The sequence below is a fragment of the Peromyscus leucopus genome, chromosome 14 (assembly GCF_004664715.2).
Source record: "Peromyscus leucopus breed LL Stock chromosome 14, UCI_PerLeu_2.1, whole genome shotgun sequence".
NCBI lineage: Eukaryota > Metazoa > Chordata > Mammalia > Rodentia > Cricetidae > Peromyscus > Peromyscus leucopus.
This window is the reverse complement of record NC_051075.1, coordinates 58,751,698-58,775,959: the sequence shown is the minus strand read 5'-3', so window position 1 is coordinate 58,775,959 and position 24,262 is coordinate 58,751,698. Positions and strand designations below refer to the sequence as shown.

Genomic DNA, 24,262 nt, shown 5'->3' with positions numbered 1-24,262 from the left:
AGAGAGATGAATCAGAAATCATCAGGCAATGAAAAACCTAAATTGGGGCCTTGTAAAAATTAGCTCCGACCCCAAAGGGTAATCTAGGAGAAATGAATCAAAACTGAAAACAGATTAGCCTTCATGGGGACAGAATGAGTTCAATTCCTATGTGTTTGAGGGGGTTTGGGCTTTCTACTGATTCTAAGCTGACTTCCCACTGGAAGGAAAATCACATGATGATGCATCCTTCATAGCTTTAAATTATTGCTGTGGATTTTCATATATGTTGTCTCTTCATGATAAAAAATCAGCAGGCAAAAGAGAACATAAAATGTGACTGAAAAAACAAAGGAAAATATAGACAGTTGATCATAGTGGAACTATGAACAACTAGGATAATATACTCAAGAAATTTTATGACAAGTAATTGAAAACTAAATACAAGTGACTAAAAGTAGAACATTAGATGACTTAAATATCCAAGCAACTTTCAATGGAAGGATTAAATAAAAGTTGGTAGGCAGTTGCAAAGAGAATGAACTGAAAGACAGACCAAAGAAGATATCCAAAGAGAAGAATGTATGGATGAAAGGGTGAACTTTACAGAAAAGAGAATGATGGGAGATCAATAGGATAAGAAAGGATGGCATTAAACTAATAATGAATACTAGGTGTGGTGGCTCACACATGGTGGTGGTAATCACAGCACTCATGAGTTTCAATCCAGCCTGGGCTACAGTGGGAGACCCTTTCACTGCCTGGTGACTAGTCCCCCTGCAGCACAGGACTCAGAGAGAAATCAACAGAGTCGGCGTACTGTGACTTTTACCTGAGGGGGAAAGGGAAAAAGACACTCACATATTCCTCTTCTGTATTTTCTATTTTTTTTTTTTTTTTGAGCAGGTTTCTCTGTATAGCTTTGGAGCATGTCCTGGAACTCCAGGCTGACCTTGAACTCACAGAGATCTACCTGCCTCTGCCTCTGGAGTGCTGGGATTAAAGGTGTGCACCACCACCACTTGACTTCTATTCTTTTTTCTTATCTCTATCCAGAAAAGTCCCTTCTGTCTCTCTTGATGTTTCCTTCTAACTCTTAATGTTTTCCTCCTAATTATTTCATTCTTGATGTTTTCCTTCTCACTCTATCTTTATTCTTGATGTTTTCCTTCTCCTCACTCTATCTTTATTCTTGATGTTTTCCTTCTAATTCTATCTTTATTTTTTTCCTTACAGTTTATATACCCCAGCAAAATCTTTTAAGCAAAATAAAAATTACAGTGTGGTTACATTTTAGTTTTCAAGTGAATGATTAAGATGAATACAAGTAAAAAACAGTGTGTTTTCCATATCCCTTAACATGATTAAACCTTTTATGTATTACAGGTGAAAAACAAATTATCTCAAGAACCTATGTACGTTCTTACCCAAGCAACTTGATATAGATTAACAGTGTAGGCAAGCAGGTATTCTTTTACTGGCAGGCTGTATTTTGCGGTTACAAAGAAAAGGCCAATCACTTTATTACTTATCTTGAAAGATAATCTTATAAGGGATCTTAAAGGAATCACAAATCTAAACTTTTGTATATGAAAAACAATCAGTCAGCTCTACTTTAAATCTTTAAGGTACATACCCACTTGGCACAGCCATACATGAATGGAATGGCAGAAGTCATAAAGCCAGCACAGCTGCTTGACAAAGATCTAGCAGAGCTGAGCCACACGATGGCTGTCATGCCACCTTTGGTTTTCATCTCTTCCTGTTACATACTTGGGGCACTTTTAATATTTGCACAATTTGGGGATGTCGGATTGATGGAAAATTCCTTATGAATCATTTATGCCTTCTCCCAGGAATGCTGCTTCTAAGCTTATCCAGGAAAGTCCTGAACATACTATTCCCCCACTCCCCACTTTGAGGGAGATATCCTTATATACTTGAAGGCTATCCTATTCCTTACCCCTGGAGGTTGTGACACATAAAGAAGCCAGAGGTCTCTTTATGAGGCTATGAGACATTCTTGAAACATCTGTCCTTCTACTTACACAGGAACAAGATATTCAAAACAAAGTAAAATTAAAAAAAGTCAACATGATTCAGTGGGCAAGAGGAATTGTACATAGTTCAGATTACAAGGCTCTTCCCACTCAGACAATTACATGGCATACAACTCTGTCCTACATAGAGACATATTGATGAGCAAAGTATAGAGTGGAAAGATGATAAAAGTATGAGATGTTAGGACCTCCCTCTCTTTAAGTTAACTCATGTGGAGCCACTACAATGTCATATGACCAAGGAACAACAGAATGCTAGGGTTAGACATATAGACAAATTCTATAAGGATATAAATGTGAACTGTAGCTAGAGTTTTCCTGCCTTGCCACAGTCAGGACAAATCTCTGTCACCCGCCAGTCCCACAGCTGCTCAGACCCAACCAAGTAAACACAGAGACTTCTATTGGTTACAAACTGTATGGCCATGACCCGCTTCTTGCTAACTGTTCTTCTAGCTTAAATTAATGATTTCCATTAAGTCTATACTTTACCACGTGGCTCGTAACTTACCAGTATCTTCACATGCTGCTTGTCATGGCAGAGGTTGGCTGTGTCTCCCCCCAACTTCCTGTTGTCTCAATTCTCCTCTCTGTTAGTCCCACCTATACTTCCTGCCTGGGCACTGGCCAATCAGTGTTTTATTTATTGACCAATCAGAGCATTTGACATACAGACCATCCCACAGCAGTCAACATTGATTGTAATAACTGCAGCTTTAGCCTGAGGATTTTTCCTGGGCATTCTGACCACTAAGAGTTAATAATACACTGCTTGAGACATGGCAAAATGCCCAGGGTGGTTGAAGATTTTGTTTTGGTCTAGTGTCCTTGAAGCAACCAAAGCAACCAGTTTGAGCACAGACTGTCATATACCTGTAGATTCTCAAAAATTGGGTCATGGGGTTAATGAGTAAGAATGATAATTCTGTTTATTAATGATGTCAAAATTTGAGGGGAAATGATTGGAAATGATAACTCTTTTCTGTCATAGTTTATTAATAATGACTAAAAGATGAGCAAAAGGAAGTGAAACACATGTCCAAAAACAAAAATGATATGATCTATGTTTTGGAACATCATGAATGTATCCCTGCTAACTAAATTCTGTATAAATAAAGAAACACTTCTACACAGAGAAACCCTGTCTCAAAAAACCAAAAACCAAAACCAAAACAAAACCAAAAAAAAAAAAAAAACAAAAAAAAAAAAACAAAGAAAAAAAAGAAAAAAAAAAAAAAAGAAACACTCTAGCTGCTAGTCAGATAGGCTGCAAGATTCTCCCAACCACCATAGCCTGGCTCACTTTTTCCCCCACCAGCTCTGTACATCCTCTGCAGGACCCACCCACCACTGGGGATAGCTCCTGGCATGCACACATCAATAGTTTTTTATATTGGGAGACTGAGGGCAAAAATGGGTACAAGGAATTAATCATCAACTTTGGTTGGCAATCAATCATGGCAAGAAAGTCATGTCAGCTAATGATAATTGGACTGCTTTGTTCCCTGACCTTAATGAGTTCCTCACTCAATCTTGTGCCTTTCTAAAACTTTATATTGTCTTCTTGGGTTTTTCACCTCAGAGCTATTTAACAAAAATATTTTAGTCTAACTTTAAGTTACTTTCAAAGCTTTGTTTCAGTTATGATGCACTCCCAAACCTGTGAACATACCTCCCAACATTAAGATTAGAAGAATTTAAACTACCTGGGCTATTGGGACTTGGTTGTTTTTCTTAATCATTAGTCTAAGCCACAGTCTTTGTGGCTCCTCAATAGAAACTCATGTGTTCTAGCTCTGTGACACTTCCTTGCTTTTTTTTTTTTAATCATCAAAACTCTATTTAAACTAACATTATTATAATCAACTATATAGTACAGCTTAGGAAGGAATTCATCTTTGTAATCCACAGATGAAAATGCCCAGTAGAATAGGATGTTTCCATGAGATAAACACGCTACTTTACAGGCAGTGGGATCTCTCCATGCCCATTCACTCTGTGCCAGATACCAGAGAAAGATGGCAGCAGCAAACATGTAAAGGCACAGCAGAAGCAAAAGACAGTCTGGAGTCTGTGGTCATGGGGCCTTGCCTATTTGAGATTCACCCATCGAACATCAATTGCCACCTGTGGCTCCTCTGACATGGCCACCAGCAAGACCCTGTCTCAACCAAACCAAACCAAACCTTTATGAAGGAGAAGACAAGGGACAGGAGGAGATGAGAGGGGAGAATAGCACAAAACCAGTGAATGACTGAGAATTCATAACACATGAAGGATATCAATTTATTCATTCTGTGATCTCTATTGGTTAAAAAGTAGATTAAAACAAATAGAACTCACAGACACATGGAAAAACAATGGAGAAGTTAAAGAGAAAACTTCTGAATGTTTTATCCAAGATGGATAAAAATGTGGTTATCATGGGGTGTGTGGGGCTTCAGGAAGAAAGTAGCCTCAGTTGAAGGGAAAACACAGATGACTTAATATGAAACAAAAAAAGTCAGATTATTTTACAAAAACAATAGGAAGAAATGGCAGCTAACTTTGATTCAAGGAGTGTGCTCAAATTAGGTTTAGCATAGTGTAAGGAGCTGAAATGAAAAACGATTTGCCTCCTATGTGATCTTGCTGTTTTGTCCATGCTTTCCCTGTGGCTGGGCTGGCTAGCTTCTGTACACTCCCCCAGGTTATTAAGTACTTATTTGTGCTGGCAATAAGGGCTGTTCTACCTTTTCACTCTGGCAGAGCTCAGGAAGTTTCTTCTCGATCAACTGTTTTGTTCTGACTTTGTTTTCAAAGAGCTAGAGATGGTTTGAGATGGATTCATGCATTATTCATGTTTGCATAAAGGTACCTAGCTTGAGCTGAGGTGTTCTAGAAATCAGGGTGGACAGATTTTTCCTCTTTGTTTTTTTTTTTTTTGGATGTTAGTTGAGGCTTATTCTTAGGTCTACAACTGTTGGTTTGTCTGGATACTTTTCCCAGTGTTTAGCCAATTTTGTTCAATATACATAGCTATTTTAGTATTCTAAGTGTGCAAGCACATGTGTATTAACACCAGTAGTCCATAGTACATGCTGGCATTTGTTCTCACACTTCTCTGGGATGTGTCTTCTTTCATTAAATGGATGTGATGTTCTGATGCTGTTTGGTGGTATGCTTTGTTCTAGTAGCCTCAGTCTCTTCAATAACTGTTCCATGCCCACTCTTATAAGCCTGGGGTTTCTGACCGAATGTTTAGAAGAATGCTTTTTCTTTTTCCTTAAAATGTGTTGGCTGGCCTTGTTATCTTTCTCCACAAATATGAGTTAATCATTTCAGTCTAGTTTGCAAGCCCTTAAATAAGGTGAATGTCTCCTTTCTGGCAATAGGGAGAGAGGATAAAGTAGTAATAGTTACTGTTATAAGCCAGACCATAGCATTTGTTCTTTAAATACTTACGTTCATTAGTTTTTCTATTCATAATGTAACTCATTTCAAATTCCTCTGATGGCCATGTTTTTCTCCTGGCAAGTCAGATATCTCAGGAGCCACTATCAAATGTGTCTGTTGTGCTTAGGGGTTTCTTAAGAAGAGTAACTCTCCATCATCTTCCTCAGTTAAAGGGAGATTTGGAGCAGTCGATAAGCCAACTGCGGAGTCAGCGCTTACAGAGAAACTCTGGAGGGAGAAGTGCTTCTGTTACCAGCCTGAGTGCAAGTGATCTCGATGGTGGCATTGTGGCAGGTAAACCCCTCGTGTGGTCTAAAAACCTTTTTTCCTTTTTAAATTTCAAAAATATTTCTGAAGTACATATAGAATGCATTTAATCTTTGGAGAAATATACAAGATTATAGATCTTATGGATTATATACTACACATACACAACACATGCAGTTGTTGGACAGTATATAGTGCATTTTTTAAAAAGGGTCTTTGATAGTCTGGGTTTGTTAGTTTCCTCAGGCTGTGTAGACATGGAGCTTTACTCAACTAAGCCTGGATTTTAATTGCTGCTCAAGCTTCAAAACAAAGGCACAACTTAAAATCTACTTTGGTATGTTTTCTTTCTAATCTTGTCCTGGCATAGTTGTTTTTAAAATTTCTGATTATCAAATATGCTGTAACACATGTGGTGGGGATGTTGTTCTGTACGCTGTGAATATGTGCTGCTCTGATTGGTTGATAAATAACAAGCTGATTGGCCAGTAGCCAGGCAGGAAGTATAGGTGGGATAAGCAGACAAGGAGAATTCAGGGAAGAAGGCTGAGTCAGGAGTCACAAGCCAGAAACAGAGGAAGCAAGATGACAAGGCAGAACTGAGAAAAAGGTACCAAGCCACATGGCAAAACATAGATAAGAATCATGGGTTAATTTAAATGTAAGAGCTAATCAGTAATAAGCCTGAGCTAATGGCTGAGCAGTTATAATTAATATAAGCCTCTGTGTGTTTGCTTGGGGGACTCGAGTGGGAGAGATTTGTTCCGGCTGCTGGCCGGCTGAGACACAGAGAAACTTTCAGCTACATATATGTTAAAAGCAGTTGAATGCCAGCTAGATGCCAATAATTATGTTAAAAATTATTAAACACTTTGTTTGCTATAATTAACCTCATATTTCCCTGTAGTGCTGAGAATCATGCTTGAATCACACAGAAACATCTACAGTGATGGGAGTGATTTAGTTGGATAAACATTGGTACTCTGCATTGTGAATACTGCTATTACTCATAATGATTATAGTTGGACACTATCATTTATTTTCATGTAGTCTGTTTTTATTGATTGTTATGCACTGTTTTGGCTTTAGATTAATTGATGTGATATTTGTAAAGTTTGATCTTATTAGTGGGATATTATATTTTAGAGAGGAATAAGGATTTTAAGTATTTAATAATTATTTTTATGTAGGAGAAAATATGTTGCTGCTTTGGACAGTGTTAAAAATTGGACCTTTGGGCATGTTCTGTTTTCAGGCTAGTTTGTTGTTCATTTTACCAACTTTAAGATCAATGTTGTGATCTTTGGCTGCAGTATGTTACTTGGAAAGCCTAGGCTAAAGTAACTGTATCTTCATGTCTGCTCTTCAGTATCAAGTGAAATTTTAGATTGTTCTCATGCAGTGTTTTAATGCTCCTTTTTTCTTCTTTGCATTGAAAAGAGAGTCTTCGCTTTACACCTACCTCACCGCTGAAGGACTATGAGCCCCAGGGTATTAAACGAAACAGGTCCAGAACTGGGGTTCGGTTTGTTCGGGAGACAGACGACATGGCCCAGGTACTTTGTCACATTAAGCCAAATATATTTTATATTCAATGTACAGATACTTTTTTTTTATTCTTTAAAATTGAGAGGAGTTCCCCAGTGCAGCAGACAAGTCCCAAATGTCCCTTTTCTGTTCCTTGTCTTTAGCAGCTGTTCCCACTAGGAAGAACATTTCTTACAATTTGTGAATGTATTTTCTATGTACCAATCTGTATCATATGTTTTGGATTTTGTTGTGGAGCATTATATTTTGAAGATTTATAAAAGAGAGTTCTCAAAAAAAGAAAGAAATAGAAATGGCTAAGAAATATTTTAAAAAGTTCAACAACCTTAGCTGTCAGGGGAAATGCAAATTAAAACTGCTTTGAGATTTTTGCCTTATCACAGTCACAATGGCTAAGATCAGTGAAGCAAATTCAACAGATTCACAATATCCAGGAAGTTGAAACAATCTAGATGCCCATCAGTGGATGAATTGATAATGAAAATGTGGTGTGTGTAATAGTAGAATATTATTCATTCATTAAAAAAAGAAAAATTGAAATTCACAGGTAAATAGTTGGAATTGAAACAATCATTCTGAGTAAGATAACCCAGACCCACAAAGACAAATATTGTATATTCTTTGTCATATATTGATGCTAGCTTTGAATCTTTAGATACGTATGTTTGAATTGGAGTATATTTCTAGAAGTCAGGAAACTAGTAAGGGGCCATGTTGTAGTGAGTGGATCTCAAGTGAGGTAGGGGGATAGAATGCAGGTGATATGAAGTAAGAGAGGAAAATAGTGAAACAGAAAGGGTTAAATGTGGTGGGTGTTAGGAAGGGTGGGTAGAAGAGAGTGTGGGGAAGGATATCTAATAGTGAACACATTTGAAGAATCCATGTGGAAACCCACTACTAAAGAAGCTTCCTAAAAATATACATATACATACACACATACATGTACATACACACACATACATACATATATACATACATACATACATACATACATACATACATACATACATACATACGTAGTTCAAGGGGAATTGCCCTATAATGGGGACAATGATTCTCCCTGATTCCATAAGCTATCAAATAAAAAATGCTAAGTGCCAGGTATGGGCTACCTCTTTTTGAGTTTTGGTCAGTGATGTCCCATAATATCCACTGTCACCCCCATCCCAACATTACAGACTAGTACCATTTCTCTTGGTTATTCTTGAGTGTGGTCATGGAGAGATTAAAAACTGCTGTATTCACACTAGCCGAGAAATGGAGAGTTAGTACTCCTCTGGAAACTTCATCTCTACTGGTTAGCTTTTTATAGTACTAGGATGTTCTGTATACAGTGCCAGAGGAGAAAAACCATCAGCAATCTTACTCAGCTGTGAACCTGGCCTGGCAGAATGACTCACTGGTACAACAGTGGCACCAGGGTTAGGAGTATTCAGACACTTTCCAGTTGGGTTTAAGTCAGTTCCACAAGATGGAAATCAAGTCTGGCACCATACACTGAGCCAAAAACACATGACTGCCTAAGTCATAGGGAAGAACCTAATGCTATTATTCTACTAAATGGACATAGAAAGAACCTGCCCGCCCTCCCTCCATCCCCCTGCACCAGGTCATACCCTTAAACCCATAGATTAAACCTTCTTTCAACCCTCTTTTTTTTTTTTTGGTAGTAGTAATAGTAGTAGATGGTGATGAATACAGAGACCCACAGATGGTCAATGTGCAGATAATGAGACTGGGACCCTCAGCTCTAAATGGGACCTCTATATTATACCCTCTCCTGCCAAGGCTCAGGGATCATTATGGAGGCAGTGGTGGACAGATTGTCAGAGCCTGGCATAGTAGACATCTGCAGCACCATAGTGTTTGGCAGACATGACTGGGCCTTTGCACACATGAATTCATGGCAGCTGTGACTATATTCTGAAGAACCATGCAAGATCAAAGTCAGTCAAAATCCCAGCACAGAATGGGGAAAGGCTCATGAATTCCACTGTTGGCTATTGATAGCTATTGGCATTGTGTGAGCTTTCTTCATGACTGTGATCCCCGAGAGGCTACACACGCTCCAGGAGATAGTCCTACATCCATGCCCATGCAGCACTGTGTAGAGTCAGTAGGGTTCAAAACAGAGCACGTGGAGTTGGGAGGGACAAGCGTTGGGGGCACAGGGAAGGAATTGAGGGGCTGGGAGTGGATTTGACTAGATACATTAGAAACGAGCATGGAACTCTCAAACAATAAAAAGAATTAAAATTGAATGTCTCACCTAATACTGCTGTGATGAAACACCATGACCAAAGCTACTTGGGCAGGAAAGGATTTATTTGACCCACAGGTTCATATCACTATTCATCACTGAAGGGAGTCAGGATAGGAACTCCAACAGGGCAGGAATCTAGAGACAGGAGCTGATGCAGAGCATGGGGATGTGCTACTTAATGGTTTGTTTCTCATGGATTTCTCAGTCTACTTTCTTTTTTAATTTTTTTCTTTGTCATTATTATTTAAAATGTTTCTTTTACTAGTCTTTATTCATCTGGTAATTATTTATCTTTTTTTAAAGTTTTTTTTTTAAATTTTATTTTATTTTACAATACAATTCAATTCTACATATCAACCACGGATTCCCTTGTTCTCCCCCCTCCCACCCCCTTCCCTTCCCCCCAGCCCACTCCCCATTCCCACCTCCTCCAGGGCAAAGCCTCTCCCGAGGACTGAGCTCAACCTGGTAGACTCAGTCCAGGCAGGTCTAGTCCCCTCCTCCCAGGCCGAGCCAAGCAACCCTGCATAAGCCCCAGGTTTCAAACAGCCCACTCATGCAACGAGCAAAGATACCCCCACAATAGACTGCTGGCAATGATCGAGAGACAGCCCGAACTGACCTACTCTGGTGATGGGATGGCCAAACACCCTAATTGTTGTGCTAGAAACCCCATGCAATGACTGAGGGAACTGGAGGCAGAGATCCACAGCTAGGCCCCGGGTGGAGCTCCGGGAGTCTAATTAGCAAGAAAGAGGAGGGTTTATATGAACGAAAATTGTTGAGACCAAGGTTGGATAAAGCACAGGGACAAATAGCCAAACAAATGGAAACACATGAACTATGAACCAATGGCTGAGGGTCCCCCAATTGGATCAGGCCCTCTGAATGGGCGAGACAGTTGATTGGCTTGATCTGTTTGGGAGGCATCCAGGCAGTGGGACCAGGTCCTCAGTCTACTTTCTTATAGAAACTGGGTCACCAGCCTAGGTTTGGCACCACCCATAATGGGCTGCATGCCCCACCCCCATCAATCACTAAGTAAGAAAATGCCTTAGAGCCAGATATATGGAGGATTTTTTTCAATTGAGGTTTGCTCCTTTCAGATAGCTCGAGTTTCTGTCAAGTTGACATAAAACTAGCCATAAAAAAACAGTTGAATTTAGTTGGATGTATTTTATTTTATTTTCTTTCATTTCCTGTGCAGGTGCTAAGTTAGCTTGCTAGGTTGAAACAGAGATGAACAAACGTGTCAGGTAAACACATTAAAGGTAGCCTCTGGGGAGCCAAAATGTGTTGGTGTTGCTTTGAGGAAAGAAAACCCAGCACTTCTCTTGGGTTAATTTGACCAAAAGTAAGCCCATGTTTGAATCCTCCATTTCTCTCCCTGTGTCTTCTGTCTGTCTGTAGTTTGTGATTTCTGGCCTGTCTGTAGTCTGTTCTATGTAACTGATGTGTCCCTGTCACCTGCCTGTCCCTAACCAAGGGCTTTCCTCTGTATTTAGTGAACAGTATGGGAAAATTTATGCAGGAATGGGGGATACTTTACAGAACTCTTTAACAGAGTTTTACAAGGGATTAAGTCACTGATTCAAATTGATCCCAACTGATCCCAAAGAAGTCAGTCCTGCAAAGTGCCATTACCAAGCAGTATGCTGTTTCCAGCATTTATGGTGGGTGTTTGTTGTGTAAGGTTGCTTTTGATCTGTTTTCTCTTTTGAACAAATGGTTAACATACCTTCATACACAGCTACATACACACAGTGCATTGCTCTCTGGGTCAGGGATATGGAAGAATACATATGAAGGCTATAGATTATACGAGAAGTCCAGAGTAAGAAAGGTTGACTTTTATATTGCTCTCTTAAAGGCTGACTCCATAGCAGGTGTGCTGGTTGGCTTTTGTGACATGTCTGGGAAAAAGGGATCCTAATTGAGAAAATGCCTCCGTAAGATTGGCCTATAGGCAAGTTTGTATTAACAGTTGATGTGGGAGAGCCCTACTTACTGTGGGCAGTGCCATTCCTGGGCAGGTGGTCCCAGACGGTATAAGAAAGTAGGTTGAGCAAGTTACAAGGAGCAAGCCAGTGGGCAGCATCCTTCATGACCTCTGAACTGGCTGCAGTCATGGTCTGATTTCCTTTGGACAATGGACCAAAAGGTGAAATAAGCTCTCCCTTTTGGTCATGGCAATAGAAACTCTAATTAAAACAGAAGGCTATCAGGTTTAGTCTTAAGTGTCCTCAAGGTGTGTTATTAACTCAGCTGTGAGGCCTAGCAAATATTCCAGTCTCTTTGAATGTGAGAGATATTTCCATAAAAGAATATTACCACATTTGTATGGTTGATTAAATTTTTTTCTAATATTGGTATTTTTCTGATTGTTGAATAATTGATGGAACTACTTTAAGTAAGAAATTTGAAAATGTATTCTCCCAAAGATTTTTGAAGTATTCTAATAGTTTCTATGAATATATTTCTTCCTCTGCTTCTTTTTTCCCCTTTATTTATTATGTATATAGTGTTCATCCTGCATATGTTCCTGCAGGCCAGAAGAGGGCACCAGATCTCATTACAGATGGTTGTGAGCCACCATGTGGTTGCTGGGAATTGAACTCAGGACCTCTGGAAGAGCAGCCAGTGCTCTTAACCTCTGAGCCATCTCTCCACCCCCTTCCTCTGCTTCTTAAAGGCTTTTTCTTTTCTTGGTTTTCTTTTTGCAGAGATGAATTTTTCACTTGTCTTAGGTAGGTGAATTAATTAGAAAAGGGTGGGAACAATGTTTCACTTTGGCATCTTTGTTTTGACAGTTTCAGGAGTAGGTGCTCAAAGGCTGTTTCAGGAAATTCACCTGTGGCTGTTGCTTTCTTCAGCATAATGTAAAACAGACTCAGATGCATTAGGAAACACCTTGTAGGAATCTTCCCATGACTGTATTATTTTTTAAGTATTACTTGCTAATAGACTGTAGGATTGAACCGTACAGAGGATTCTTTTGACATTACTCATTCGTTTTTCATTTTCTGCACTTCATTTCTGTTTTTTGGGACAGTGCTTATACTTGGAATCAGTAATGAGTGAAACTCTCTCCTTTTCATTGAGTTTATATTCTGGATGGGGTAGGTAGCTAGGTATTCATCTAGTTCACATTAGTGCACTATAATGTGAACTAAGAAGCATGCTGTCATGGAAAGAAATACAAGTGATGGGGCGAGGGTGCAGTAGACATGTGACCTACCTAAAGGCTGATTGAATGAACATCTGGAAATGGATGGAGTCATCTGAGAGGGGACAGTTAGCTTGGCAAGAGCAAGACAGCACCTAGGGGTGCTGTAAGGCAGTCCACAGGCTGAAAGATGTACAAGGGCTGATGGTCAGTAGTCAGTGTGGACACATGAACTAGGATAGTGTTATGTTCAGGTGGGAACTGATGGCCATTTGCGTTAGGATATGTGGAGTTGGAGAGAAGGAAGTAGATTTTAAAGCTATGAAATGGATAAAATTGATAGGGTTTGAAGGTTAGATAACTGCAGGGATCCTCAGAATCTGTTTTACAGGTTGGGATTCGTGACTTCCTGATGGCAAAGCTAAGTGGATTCTGTTGTTCATCTGTAATCCCATTTTCTCCAGATGACCTCTGGCTCTTCTTAACTGTGCATTCTTTAGGCCCCAGTGAAAGACTGTGCTATGTTTACATGGTTTTCTCCCAGGGTAGGTTGTCATATGCTTATTTCCCAGTAGGTGGCCAGCACTGATTGTTCAGTGAGCATTATTGAAGTGGGAATTTCTTGTTTTGGTAAATCTTTTTAACTTAAAATGATTTTATTATAAACTATAAGACACATATGCATATAAAGTGTATATATTTATGACTAAGGCACAATAGATTGAATGCTATGTATTCACCACCTAGGACAAGACAGACTGTTTTACACTCCTAAGTAGGCTCCTCCTTTCAGGAATGGGTATACCCAGACCTGACTTTAGAGACACTAAAAATAAATAAATAAATAAATAAATAAATAAATAAATAAATAAATAAATAAATTTAAAAATTTTATGTGTGTGTGCGGTTTTTGTTTACATGTATGTCTGTGCAACACATGTGTACTTGGTACCCACAGAGGTCAAAAGAAGATATCTGATCTTCTCGAACCGGAATTACAGATGGTTGTGAGTCATTATATGGTTGTTTGAAATACAACCTGTTTCCTGTGGAGGAGCAGCCAATGCTCTCAGCTGCTGAGGCATCTCTCCTGTCCTATCCCGACTTACATTCATTATTTCTGTTTTTTAAAAAAACCTTGGCTATGTTTTATTGCTTGTTGCCTGCCTGTAAACTACATAAATTGAATGCTATCATACATCATCATGGTTTGCCATCTAGCCTTGCTGATGTGCAGTGGTTTTGATGACGTGTGCACTGCTGTATGATCCTCTCAAAAAATGCATATGAAATATTATGTTCTGCTCTGTGGGGTTGAATTTTGCATTCTTGTTAGGAGTACTGTGGCTCCATGCTTTCTTGTACATGGTTGTTCATGTGTTGGCAATAGTGTCTTGGCATGTGATACTGACCAGGCATGTGGGCTGATGTGGTAAAGAGTTCTTGTACCACAGCATGTTCGTTTGCTTTTGGTTGGTTCTGCACTCCAGTGGCATGGTTGACAGTGATGACAGAACGTGCAGTTCGGAAATACTTGTCATCTCCAGGTCACACAAAAGGGGTGAAATTGCTATGCTAGGGAGAGTATGATGGCTTACTGTTAGACTTCCCTGTGAAAGACTTGTGTCTTAATGACAAGTATCTATGGATTATTAATGACGATACAGAATTTGGTTCTTTTTGTGGAAGAGAGGTCTTCCTTTGGTTGATTCATTCATTCATCCATCCATCTATCCATCCATCCATCATCATCCATCCATCCATCCACTTATTTGTTTGTTTGTTTATTTATTTATTTGTGGAAGAGCTAGCAGAACCCTAAGTGGCTAAATGTGCTTTGCTTTCATAGCTGCATGCATTTCATCAGTCCCTCCGAGACCTCAGCAGTGAACAAGTTCGGCTTGGAGATGATTTCAACAAGGAGATTTCCAGAAGAAGCCGGTAAAATGGCGACAGGGTTTTCCTGGGAGGCGTGAATTATCAAAAGAATAAATTCATTTCCTCAATGACTTGTTTACATAGATTAAGAAAATGATGTTGTGCTTTTATATGAGTATGTTAAGATTTATTTTTTTTGTGTGTGTGTTTACATGCACGTGTAAATGTGTGTTCCTGTATGTGAAGATGCATGTGCATGTGTGTGCAAATGGAGGCTGTAGCTCACACTTGAGTATTCTTAGGAGCCATTGGCCTTAATTTTTATTTATTTGTATGTGTATATGCACTATGTATGTGGACGTGTGTGTGAGTGTCTGGAGGCCAGTTGAGGTGTCTGATCTTCTGGAGCTAGAGTTACAGGCAGTTGGTAGTTGCCTGGTCTTTTGAAAGAGCAGCAAATGCTGTTAACCACTGGACTACCATATTTTTTTTTGAGATAGGGTCTCTCGCCGAGGCAGGTGCTCATTGATTAGGATATCTTGCTAGCAATTTCTATGGGTTTTCCTATCGTTACCTACCAAGTGCTTGGATAACAAGCACATCACCACACCCAGCTTTTTACATGGGTGCTTGAGAGTGAACGCAGGTCCTCATGGTTGTGTGACTAACATCTTAGCAACTGAGCTATGTCCTCAGTCTCTAGTATTTATTAACAACACCACTCAAAGCCTTTTAAATTTATATAGCTTATCATGACTCATTGATTTTTGCTGCAGTGAGTTCAAACTCTAGCTGTCAAATATATCAAGTATAGTCTGTACAAGTTGCCTGCTTTTAGAAGAGGAAGACAGGAAAGTTAGGAGTAAATTCTAGATTTCTAAAAACACCTTTACTTAATAGAATGCTGATATCATGGTGAGATACATTATGAGAGACATTAGTAAAGAAGATGCACTTAGATATTTCAGGGAGGGAGAGGAGACAGACAGACAGACGTAGAGGTAGAGACTGGCCAGTTTGTTTACTGACTCTTAGCAGTTCAGGGAGAAAAATAGAACATGCATCTTGTCTGTGTGTAGACCCAAGCCATTTAGAATCTGATACCTTAGTTTAGTTGACTTGCGACCTTTGAAGGCCTGTGGTTAAAGAGCCTGCAGTTAAACTGCAAACTTTGCCTGGTTTTGGAGTGTTCCCAAAAGCCGTCACATAATATAAAATATAAAAATTCCTCACTCTTTCATTTTCGTCATCAATGGTAACAAGTGCTTTACTTGGAAGGTCATTTTTTGTTTATTAAAGAAGTTTTTATATTTTCTTGAGAGTTAGTTTCTAGGGCTGTTGAGAAGGCTCATTGCATAAAGATGACCTGAGTTCTGTCCCCAGGATCTACATGGTGAAAGGAGCGAACCAACTCCTACAAGTTGTCCTATGACGTCCACATGCATGTGTTTCCACCCCTAATAAATAAAGAAGAAGTAAAGTCTCTATACATCAAAGGTTAGGGAGGGAGAAAAGTCAGGTGAAATTCCAGTTCTATGTTTGTTTGCATATTCTGCCTAAATTCTGTTACGTACGAATTCAGTGAGTACGGCTGTCAGCTGTATCAAGTATAGTCTGGACATCCTTCCTGATTTTGGAAGAGGAGGGCAGGAAAGTTCGGGCTAGGAACAAGACTCTACCGTCATTAGTGTTATTAGTACTGCCGATAATAATAAACACTCACGGTGTTTACCCTAAGCTGTCAGGTTTTTTTTTTTTTTTTCAACAGCTATGGCATAGTCATTATTTTCTCCATTTAATGGAGGAGGAGATGGGCATGGTGAGATAAAATCAGTCTGTTGGCTGGAGATGGAAAATGAGAAATGCAGGGTCAGACTTGAAATCTGGGCAGTAAGGCCCCAGAGCCTCTGTCCTTTACCACACACATACGCTGTGGTTCAAGATCGTTTTCACATGTAGCTGATGTGGATGGAGCTACCGAATTGTGAGCTTAATTACTGGGAAGATAGAGAACTTAATGCTTGTATTTCTTTTGACAAGGTGATAAAATTGACAGAAAGCATTGTTTTAGTCTGGAATGATTTTTCTGTGTAGACTTTCTTCATTTGGAGCAAGTGTCAGTGAAGTGCTGGGTGCATGAGTTTGGGGACTGTTGTCTTGGAGGGAGGTCCTGGAGCAGATGTACAGGTGGGCTGGTGGACTGGTTATGTGGTCCCCAGTAAATGCATCGTTGTCCTGTGGCTCTTCTGACCTAGAAACTGCACCATTTGGGAAGTGCCTGTCATTTGGAGGCATAGGTGAGGCAGAGAAACTTTATTTACTCTCGAGTAGAAATCAGATTTATTTATTTCTATTTAAATTTGTGAAATGAGATGACATTTAATTGTAGAGGAGTAAAATCGAACACTTTGCCTGTACCAGTAATTGTATTCCTGTTTCTAAATATACTGGATATGTTTCTAAACATATTGGATAGGAAATAATTTGATTCAGAAGTGTTGGTATTCTCATTTAATTACTTATTTATTTTTTTCTTTTTCTTTTTTGAGACAGGGTCTTACTGTGTAGCTCTGTAGATCAGGCTGGTCTTGAACTCACAGAGACCCACCTGCCTCTGCCTCTCAAGTGCTGGAGTTAAAGGCGTGCACTAACACATCTGGCTTAATTTTTTTGTTTTTTGACTTTTCAAAACTATATTGACTTATGAAAACACAGAGAAATGAGCTTTTAAACTGGGTACCCTATGGAGAACAGATTTGAAAAGTGTGAAATGGAAGTCTGTTGCTTTAGTGTGTCAGAACTGGTGATGGCTTGTCCAGAAAAAAGTCAGGAGAGTGAGGACAGGGGTCTGTTTCAGAATGCATATTGGAGGCCAAAGAGTGAGGATTTGGTAATGGAGTGTAGATGAAGGATGTATAACAAGGGTAACTCACAGATTTCTACTTGAGAAGCTAGTAAACAACAATTCTCCTTTATGATACTAGAAAGGTTGGTTGAGGGAGCTGAGGGGCAGAAATCAAGAGGCTTCCTTGGTTATGTTAGATTTGATATTCCTGTGAGGCATCCAAGAAGAAATGTAAAATATCCAGTCCTTAGGTAACAGATGTCATAAAGAGAAAAACTACAGAGAAGCATCAGGGGCAGAGCTGAGTACCAGAGAGGTCAGATATTTAGGAGTCTTGTCTATGATGTGGACCTGGCTTAAAGGTCAGATGATGAGAACTGGGAAACCCAGGAGAGAATGGGAATCTCCAAATCAAGAGGGAGGTAAGAAGAACATACTTTTTCAGAGATTCACAGCTCAGAAAACTTAGCTCTTAAGATACTTCTCTCTGAGAAATTATCTAAATATAAATTATATAAATACAGTAGTAATAATGATGAGGAAGATACAAATTAGAAGACATAGTGGATATTGTGAAATACAGCAGTCAAAAGGTGTCTTCTGAGATTACCAGGTTATTACAGCAATGTGGGTGTGCTGGGTTAATTTTACAGAGACAGTTGCTTTCCTTTAGACCAGCCACAGGTAATTATAAAGTTAAAACATGAAGCAAAAGAAGAAATAGTAAAGCTATCCTGATAACCCAGTGTTAATAACCCCCAAATGATAGCCACAGACCAAGCCTGCAGGTCAGCCAAGTTAGAGTAAGAAAGTAAGTAGCCTTTGAGAAGAATGTTGCCAAGGGGAAGGGACTAGATTATGTGCATATGGATAGTTCATGCAGGAAGATGGGATATCAGTGGACATGGTGAATACCACCAAACGATGAGAATTAGGGGGAAATAAAAGCCCTAGAGTGACATCCAAGCATGAGACTGATTGAAATATGTGTGATAGAAGGCAAGTACAAGAGCCTCCGTCTATAAGTGTGAAGGACACCCTGCGTAACACACACTTTGTGAAATCACACAGGTAACCGGTAGCAATCAATATTCCCAGTATTGCCGAGGAGTCAGTGAGCTAGATACTTCACGACAAGGAGTCAGTCTTTGAAAATGAAGGCGGTAACAAGTGAAAGGGTTATGAATGGAGAAGGTGTCGGGGTGCGAGTCGGGAGTGCATCCAAAGGGAGTAGAGATGGGAGGAAGGCCTTTCCTTGCAAGTCTTTTGGAGTACATGAGTGCGGCTGTCACTAATTTGATGCACGAACAAGGATGGAGTTTGTGTATCTCAATCAGGTTATGAGATCGACTTTTATTTTCCCTTCGTTTTTTTTAGAACTCATTTTTTGTTTCTTCCTAATTTGAGACTGGGCTTACAGTGATGATGCTCAAAGTTGGGGCCCCAGATCCACAGCTTTAGCATTTTGTAGGAATTTGCAGAAATGCAGTCTTGGGCCCTATCCCGAGTTGCTAATTCTGATATTTCGTGGGTAGGGCCTCTTTGAAATGTTTTGACTCACACTCGAGGAGACTTCAGTTGAGAATTATAGAATAACAATTACTGTGAGGGGTGGGAGTTTAGCTCAGTAGTAAGGCACTTGCCTAGGAAGTGCTTTGGTTTGGTTTGGTTCCCAGCTCAAAGCAATGCTGGCATCAACAGAAACCACTATACCTTTAAACAATTTGGTTAGCTTGAAACCTGTTTCTTTCTTTGCTTAGGTCGGATGCTGAAACAAAAAGGGTTTTGGAAGAATTGACTGAGAAGCTTAATGAAGCCCAGAAACAAGATGTGGTGAGGAGTCCTTCTTTATAAAGTTTTGTTTCATAAGCTGTGAGTGGTGGTGCATACTTGCAGTTCTAGCCCTTCGAAGGCTGAGGCAGAGGATGCCAAGTTTGAAGCCAGCTTGGGTAATGTAGATGGTTCTAGACTAGTCTGAATGCATAGCAAGACACTGTTGCCTCCCTCAGAAAAATATCCAAAAAACGAAACCAAACTCCCAAACCAAAGTTTTCTTCCACTTGTAGATAAATGGAAGAGTGGGGACCAGTGGTCAGACTAATGATACTTAGCGGAGTAACTTTTTGGGTACAATATGCCATTTTGTCAATGGATGTTCTTGTACCAATATGAAATGTTTGTGCATTTAATGAATTTAAGTTTGAAATCTCATAATAGTAGTAGATAACAGGTATAACTAATTTCTAAATTTTGAAATTGTAGAATTTTTTAAGAATATTTGAAAGCTATTTTACAGTTATGATCAGTGGTTCTCTAAGTTTTTATTAAGTATTTGAGAGGTGCACCTGCTTTGTTTGGAGGCTGTGGAGCATTCACTGTTAGGTGTGTTCAGACTATCTCCATGACTCTATAGTCATGGGGGCTGTGGGTCATCATTGTTTGCTCTGATAATTAGTCATCCTTGTCCATGTGACTAGATTTAGAAGCTCCTGAAGATGGGTGAGGCACACACTGGTGAGCTTGTGAGGGCTGTTCTGGTTATCAGCAGGGAGACATCTATAATGAGAGACATAATGTGGATCTAGACAAAATGTAAGGGGAGAAAGGAGAAAGCCAGCTAAGTTCTAGCAAATGTGAAAATCCCTCTGCTTGAAACTGGTCTGTCAGGTCTTTTGTAACAGTGACAAGAAATGTAATGAATATACTATTTATTAATATAGTGATGTTTAAAAGTTTCCTAATGACCAAGTTTTATTGTTCATGTATTTATTTTTATCAAATCTTTATCCTTGAGTCTAGTCCAGCCTGGACTACATATTGAGACTCAGTTTCAAAACATTACACTGTAAACAAATAATATTTTTACCCTCAATCGGGTTTTCTTTTTTCTTTTCTTTCTTTTTTTTTTTTTTTTTTTTTTTTTTTTTTTTTTTTTTTTTTTTTTTTCTTTCTTTCTTTCTTTCTTTCTTTTCTTTCTTTTTTTTGAGAAAAATATTAATAGAAAGTTTCACTAAAGTGTTAACAAACTTGTCAACTCCAGGAGCAGTGTTTCCACTTCCCACATGTTGTTTTTCCAAGATAAGAGAAGTCAATAGAATTTTTCTCCTAAATATTTTATTCAAATTTAACTTCCTAGTTTAAGCAGACTATATTTCTTCAGTGAATTGTGTTTATAGTTCTCCACGGGCAGGTAGAGTACATCCTGGAGTTTGAATGTTTGAATGTGACTACATGTGTCAAGAGATGGATGTCCTCTGTCTTCAAAGAGATGACCCAGTGACTGCTGTAGAGAAATGTGCCCATTTCAGAAACAGGAAAACTTTGCTTTATCGCACCACCTTTCCTCTGTGCTATTTATGTCTTTGGGAAGAGCCATAGGAAAATGAAGACTTAATATTTATCTTCTGGGGAAGTCAACAGACTCTTTCCCATTAAGACTCGGGAGTGGGTAGGTGACCAGGGTGGGGGATGCTTACATTGACATATGAAGTCCTAGATGTTTTTCCCAGGTGTATCAGTTTCACCATCAGTTTAAATTTTATCAATTTGAAATGTTTAAAACATCAAGTATTTCAATCATCTGCCATTTCTGGGGCTGGCGAGATGGCTCAGTGGGTATACACCCTTGCCATGAAAGCTTGAGTTCCATCCCCAGAACCTTCTGAGACAGAGAGAACCTCCTCTGGAAGGTTGTCTTCTGACCTCCACAGGTGGACTAGGGCGTGCTCATGGACACACACACACTCACACACACATACACATCAATAATAATAATAATATGATAACAATAATAATAAATGATACTCTATTAAAAGCGGTCTCTTTCTGGTTTGAACATACTGACTTTCTAGTTAACTGAATAGTTAAGTGACAAGAAAGTCTAAGACATTGTCTGATTGACACATTAGCTAAGTGTGAGCTGAGTGTAGACATTTATAATGTGACTTTAATGCCCTCTTCAACTTACAAAATGATGATCCAGTTCTTATGAATTCTAGAACAGAGCCTGTCACTTGATAGGACATCTGAAACTTTGCCATGCTCTTTAAGGTTTTTAAAAATCGTAGTTAAAATGAACATCTAGAAAGCTCCATGTGCCATTGTGTGTTTTGATGAGTTCCCACAGCTAAACATCCTTCTTCTACCACCCAGATCTGAACATGGCACATTTGCAGCATCCTTAGAGAGCTCCTTATTGTCCGTCCCCACCCCCATCCCTTAGCTCTTTCTAGGGTCCCTGCTGTTTGGACTTTCCATGCTGTAAGTTAACATTTCCCTTTATGCACTCTTACCTAAGCGGAATATTCAGGGCATGCTTATTGTGTCTGACTCCTTTTGCTGTTTGTTGTATTGTGCTGATTATGGGTGTTGTTTCAGGGTCTTGATCTGTTTACTTGTTTCATTACTGCATGGATATATTGTAATATATTTTAACATCCCATGATAAACACAAGTTATTTCAGAATCTGGGCTCTTATGAGTCAATTCAGCTTTCACAGCTATTGTTACTTTCTTGTGCATGTACATACATGACACGGAGTGCATTCATTAGGTGCTTTCAAGTTTAGTAGACACCAGTACAGTACATTGAGCTCTGAGCTGGATGCACTGACTCACCGCCATGGACAGTCTGGGAATTTGTGGAGCTCTTTGTATTTCCTGGCACTTGCAGCTCTGTTGTCTTTTAACTAGTATGACAGGAGTCATGTTGTCCACCATGGGTGGCTTTTGCATTTTCATGATTACTAATTATCTTCTTTTTGAATGTTCGTGGGCTGTTGGAAATTTTTGTTTATAAAATAACAGATTGTATTTTTTGCTCAATTTTCTATTGAGTTAAGCTTGTCTTTGTTATTTTATGGGTCTCTTACTGAACCCAGAGTTCACTATTTTTTTGGTTGTGTTGGCAGCCATCAAGTTCCAGCTGACTTCTTGTCTTTTGTTTTTTTCTTTTAACTTTTATTGATTCTTTGTGGATTTCACATCATGCATTCTGATCTCACTTATCTCCCCGTCTTGCTCACATCTGCCCTTTGCCCTTGCAACCCCTCTGGGGAAAAAAAATTTAAAGGCAAAACCAAAAAGTAAGCCAAGAAACAAACAAAATAAAAAAAGAGAAGAATCTTATGATAGCTGTCGTGTGGTCCATTGAGTCACACTATTTCTCTTTAGTCCATTCATCTTTACTTGCAAGTGCTCATTGGTCTGGCGTGAAGCCTGTGGGTTCTGCTACACCATTGGTAACAGGCTCTCACTGGGGCTCCTCTTGGACATCCTGTTGTTGTCCTATGTCCTGGGGATCCTGCAGTTTTGGATCTGTAGGTTTGTCCCCTTCACACGCTCCAGCAGTTCATAGATGAGGTGGGTTCTGGGGTGGCCAACTCATAGCCCTGGTTCTGGGTCTGGGTGGTAGCTGGGTTGGTCAGCCTGCCAGCTTTCCCTCATCATCATTACCAAGGCAAGCTCTCCAGCATTGCCTAGGCTAGCTCACCGAATGCAGCCTGCAGCAAGGAGCAGAGCCAGATCTGGGTCACCCATGGTGTTGTGAGTGTGGGTGTCCTCTTGTCTTTTTCTCCCAGGACCACAGCTGGCTTTTTGTGTGGGTTTTGGAGAATTAGAACTCGGGTCCTATGCTTGATTATTTAGTAAGTGCTCTTTCCCACTAACCTGTTCCCCCAGTTCCTACCATCAGGCTGTACTCCACATTCAGACATCTCCAGTATTCTGCTGAGGTTCTCATACCTAAGTGAACCATGATTATGTCCACTTACATCATCACACTCTTCTTTCTGAAATCATTGCTTAGTTGTTGGTTTGAATTTGAAATTTGTTAATATTAGCTTTGGTAGTACACACTACTTTTCTTAAGTTTTACCATTTTCCATGCTGAGATACTTAAAGTGAGCAGTTATCATTTCATTTGAATTATATCCAAAAATCAGTAAAATCACCAAATACCATCCTCCATATATTCTAGGGTTTTATTGTATACACAAAATGTAAGGGTCCAGTAAGAAACAACAGTGAGTTAAGATCCCTAGAAGTAAGTCCGAATTCACTTGTATCATCATTGCCACACACCAGGGAATTACTCTAGATCAGATATAGCTGTTGTTTCATACATGTATATATACATATAAAACAAAACCAGTTGCCCAGTCATCCAGTGCCCCCCCCTCCATTAAGGCAGAGCCTTTCTATTAAACCAGAAAATTTGAGATGTCTGATTGTGTATTGTGTTGGATTACACACCTGCCAGTTCTTATCAAGATCTATTACAGTTGTATGTTTCTGCACTGTCTGTTAAGTAAGGTTTTCTGGTAAGCCAGGCTTGAACAAGGGCTTCTTCAACCTCACTTGGTATGCAGTCCTGATTATAACCAGCAATCTTAATCAAAGCTTAAAACAATGTTGTTTAATTTTAGCAGGCCTTCTGAAGGCCACATGATGTTTGTATAAAGCTTAATTTAGGTTTTGTGACTCACTTATTCCAGTCGATGTCAACATTTACAGTTTGGGACTGGCTGACATATTGGGCTGTATCTGTGAATTCAGGAGAGCATGCTGTCAGAGAAGCTGCAGCTTTGTTGTGAGAGCGTTACACTTCACAGAAGTGCAGCTGTTCTCCCCACCAGAGTTAAGTTTAAATAGAATTACAGGTCACTGTGGGGAATTTAAATATTGAATACATATAGGAGAGAAGATAAACGGCCTCCGTCTCCACCACTTTCACTTTCTGTTGGGGCTTGCTGTTAATCACATTTATTGTACTTTATTCTGAGGCTGCAATTGTTTATCATACATTTTTCTCAGTAAATAAA

At 39.4% G+C, this 24,262-nt stretch overlaps 1 protein-coding gene across 1 annotated transcript in view; it reads left to right on the top strand.

Annotated features, from left to right (window-relative positions):
- Cep128 (centrosomal protein 128) overlaps positions 1-24,262 on the top strand; it is a 172,051-nt gene that overhangs the window by 34,209 nt on the left and 113,580 nt on the right. The window contains 4 exon segments of the mRNA XM_037210756.1: positions 5,642-5,768; positions 7,182-7,297; positions 14,568-14,659; positions 19,202-19,274. Of these exon segments, the coding sequence (XP_037066651.1) occupies positions 5,642-5,768; positions 7,182-7,297; positions 14,568-14,659; positions 19,202-19,274 (408 nt within the window).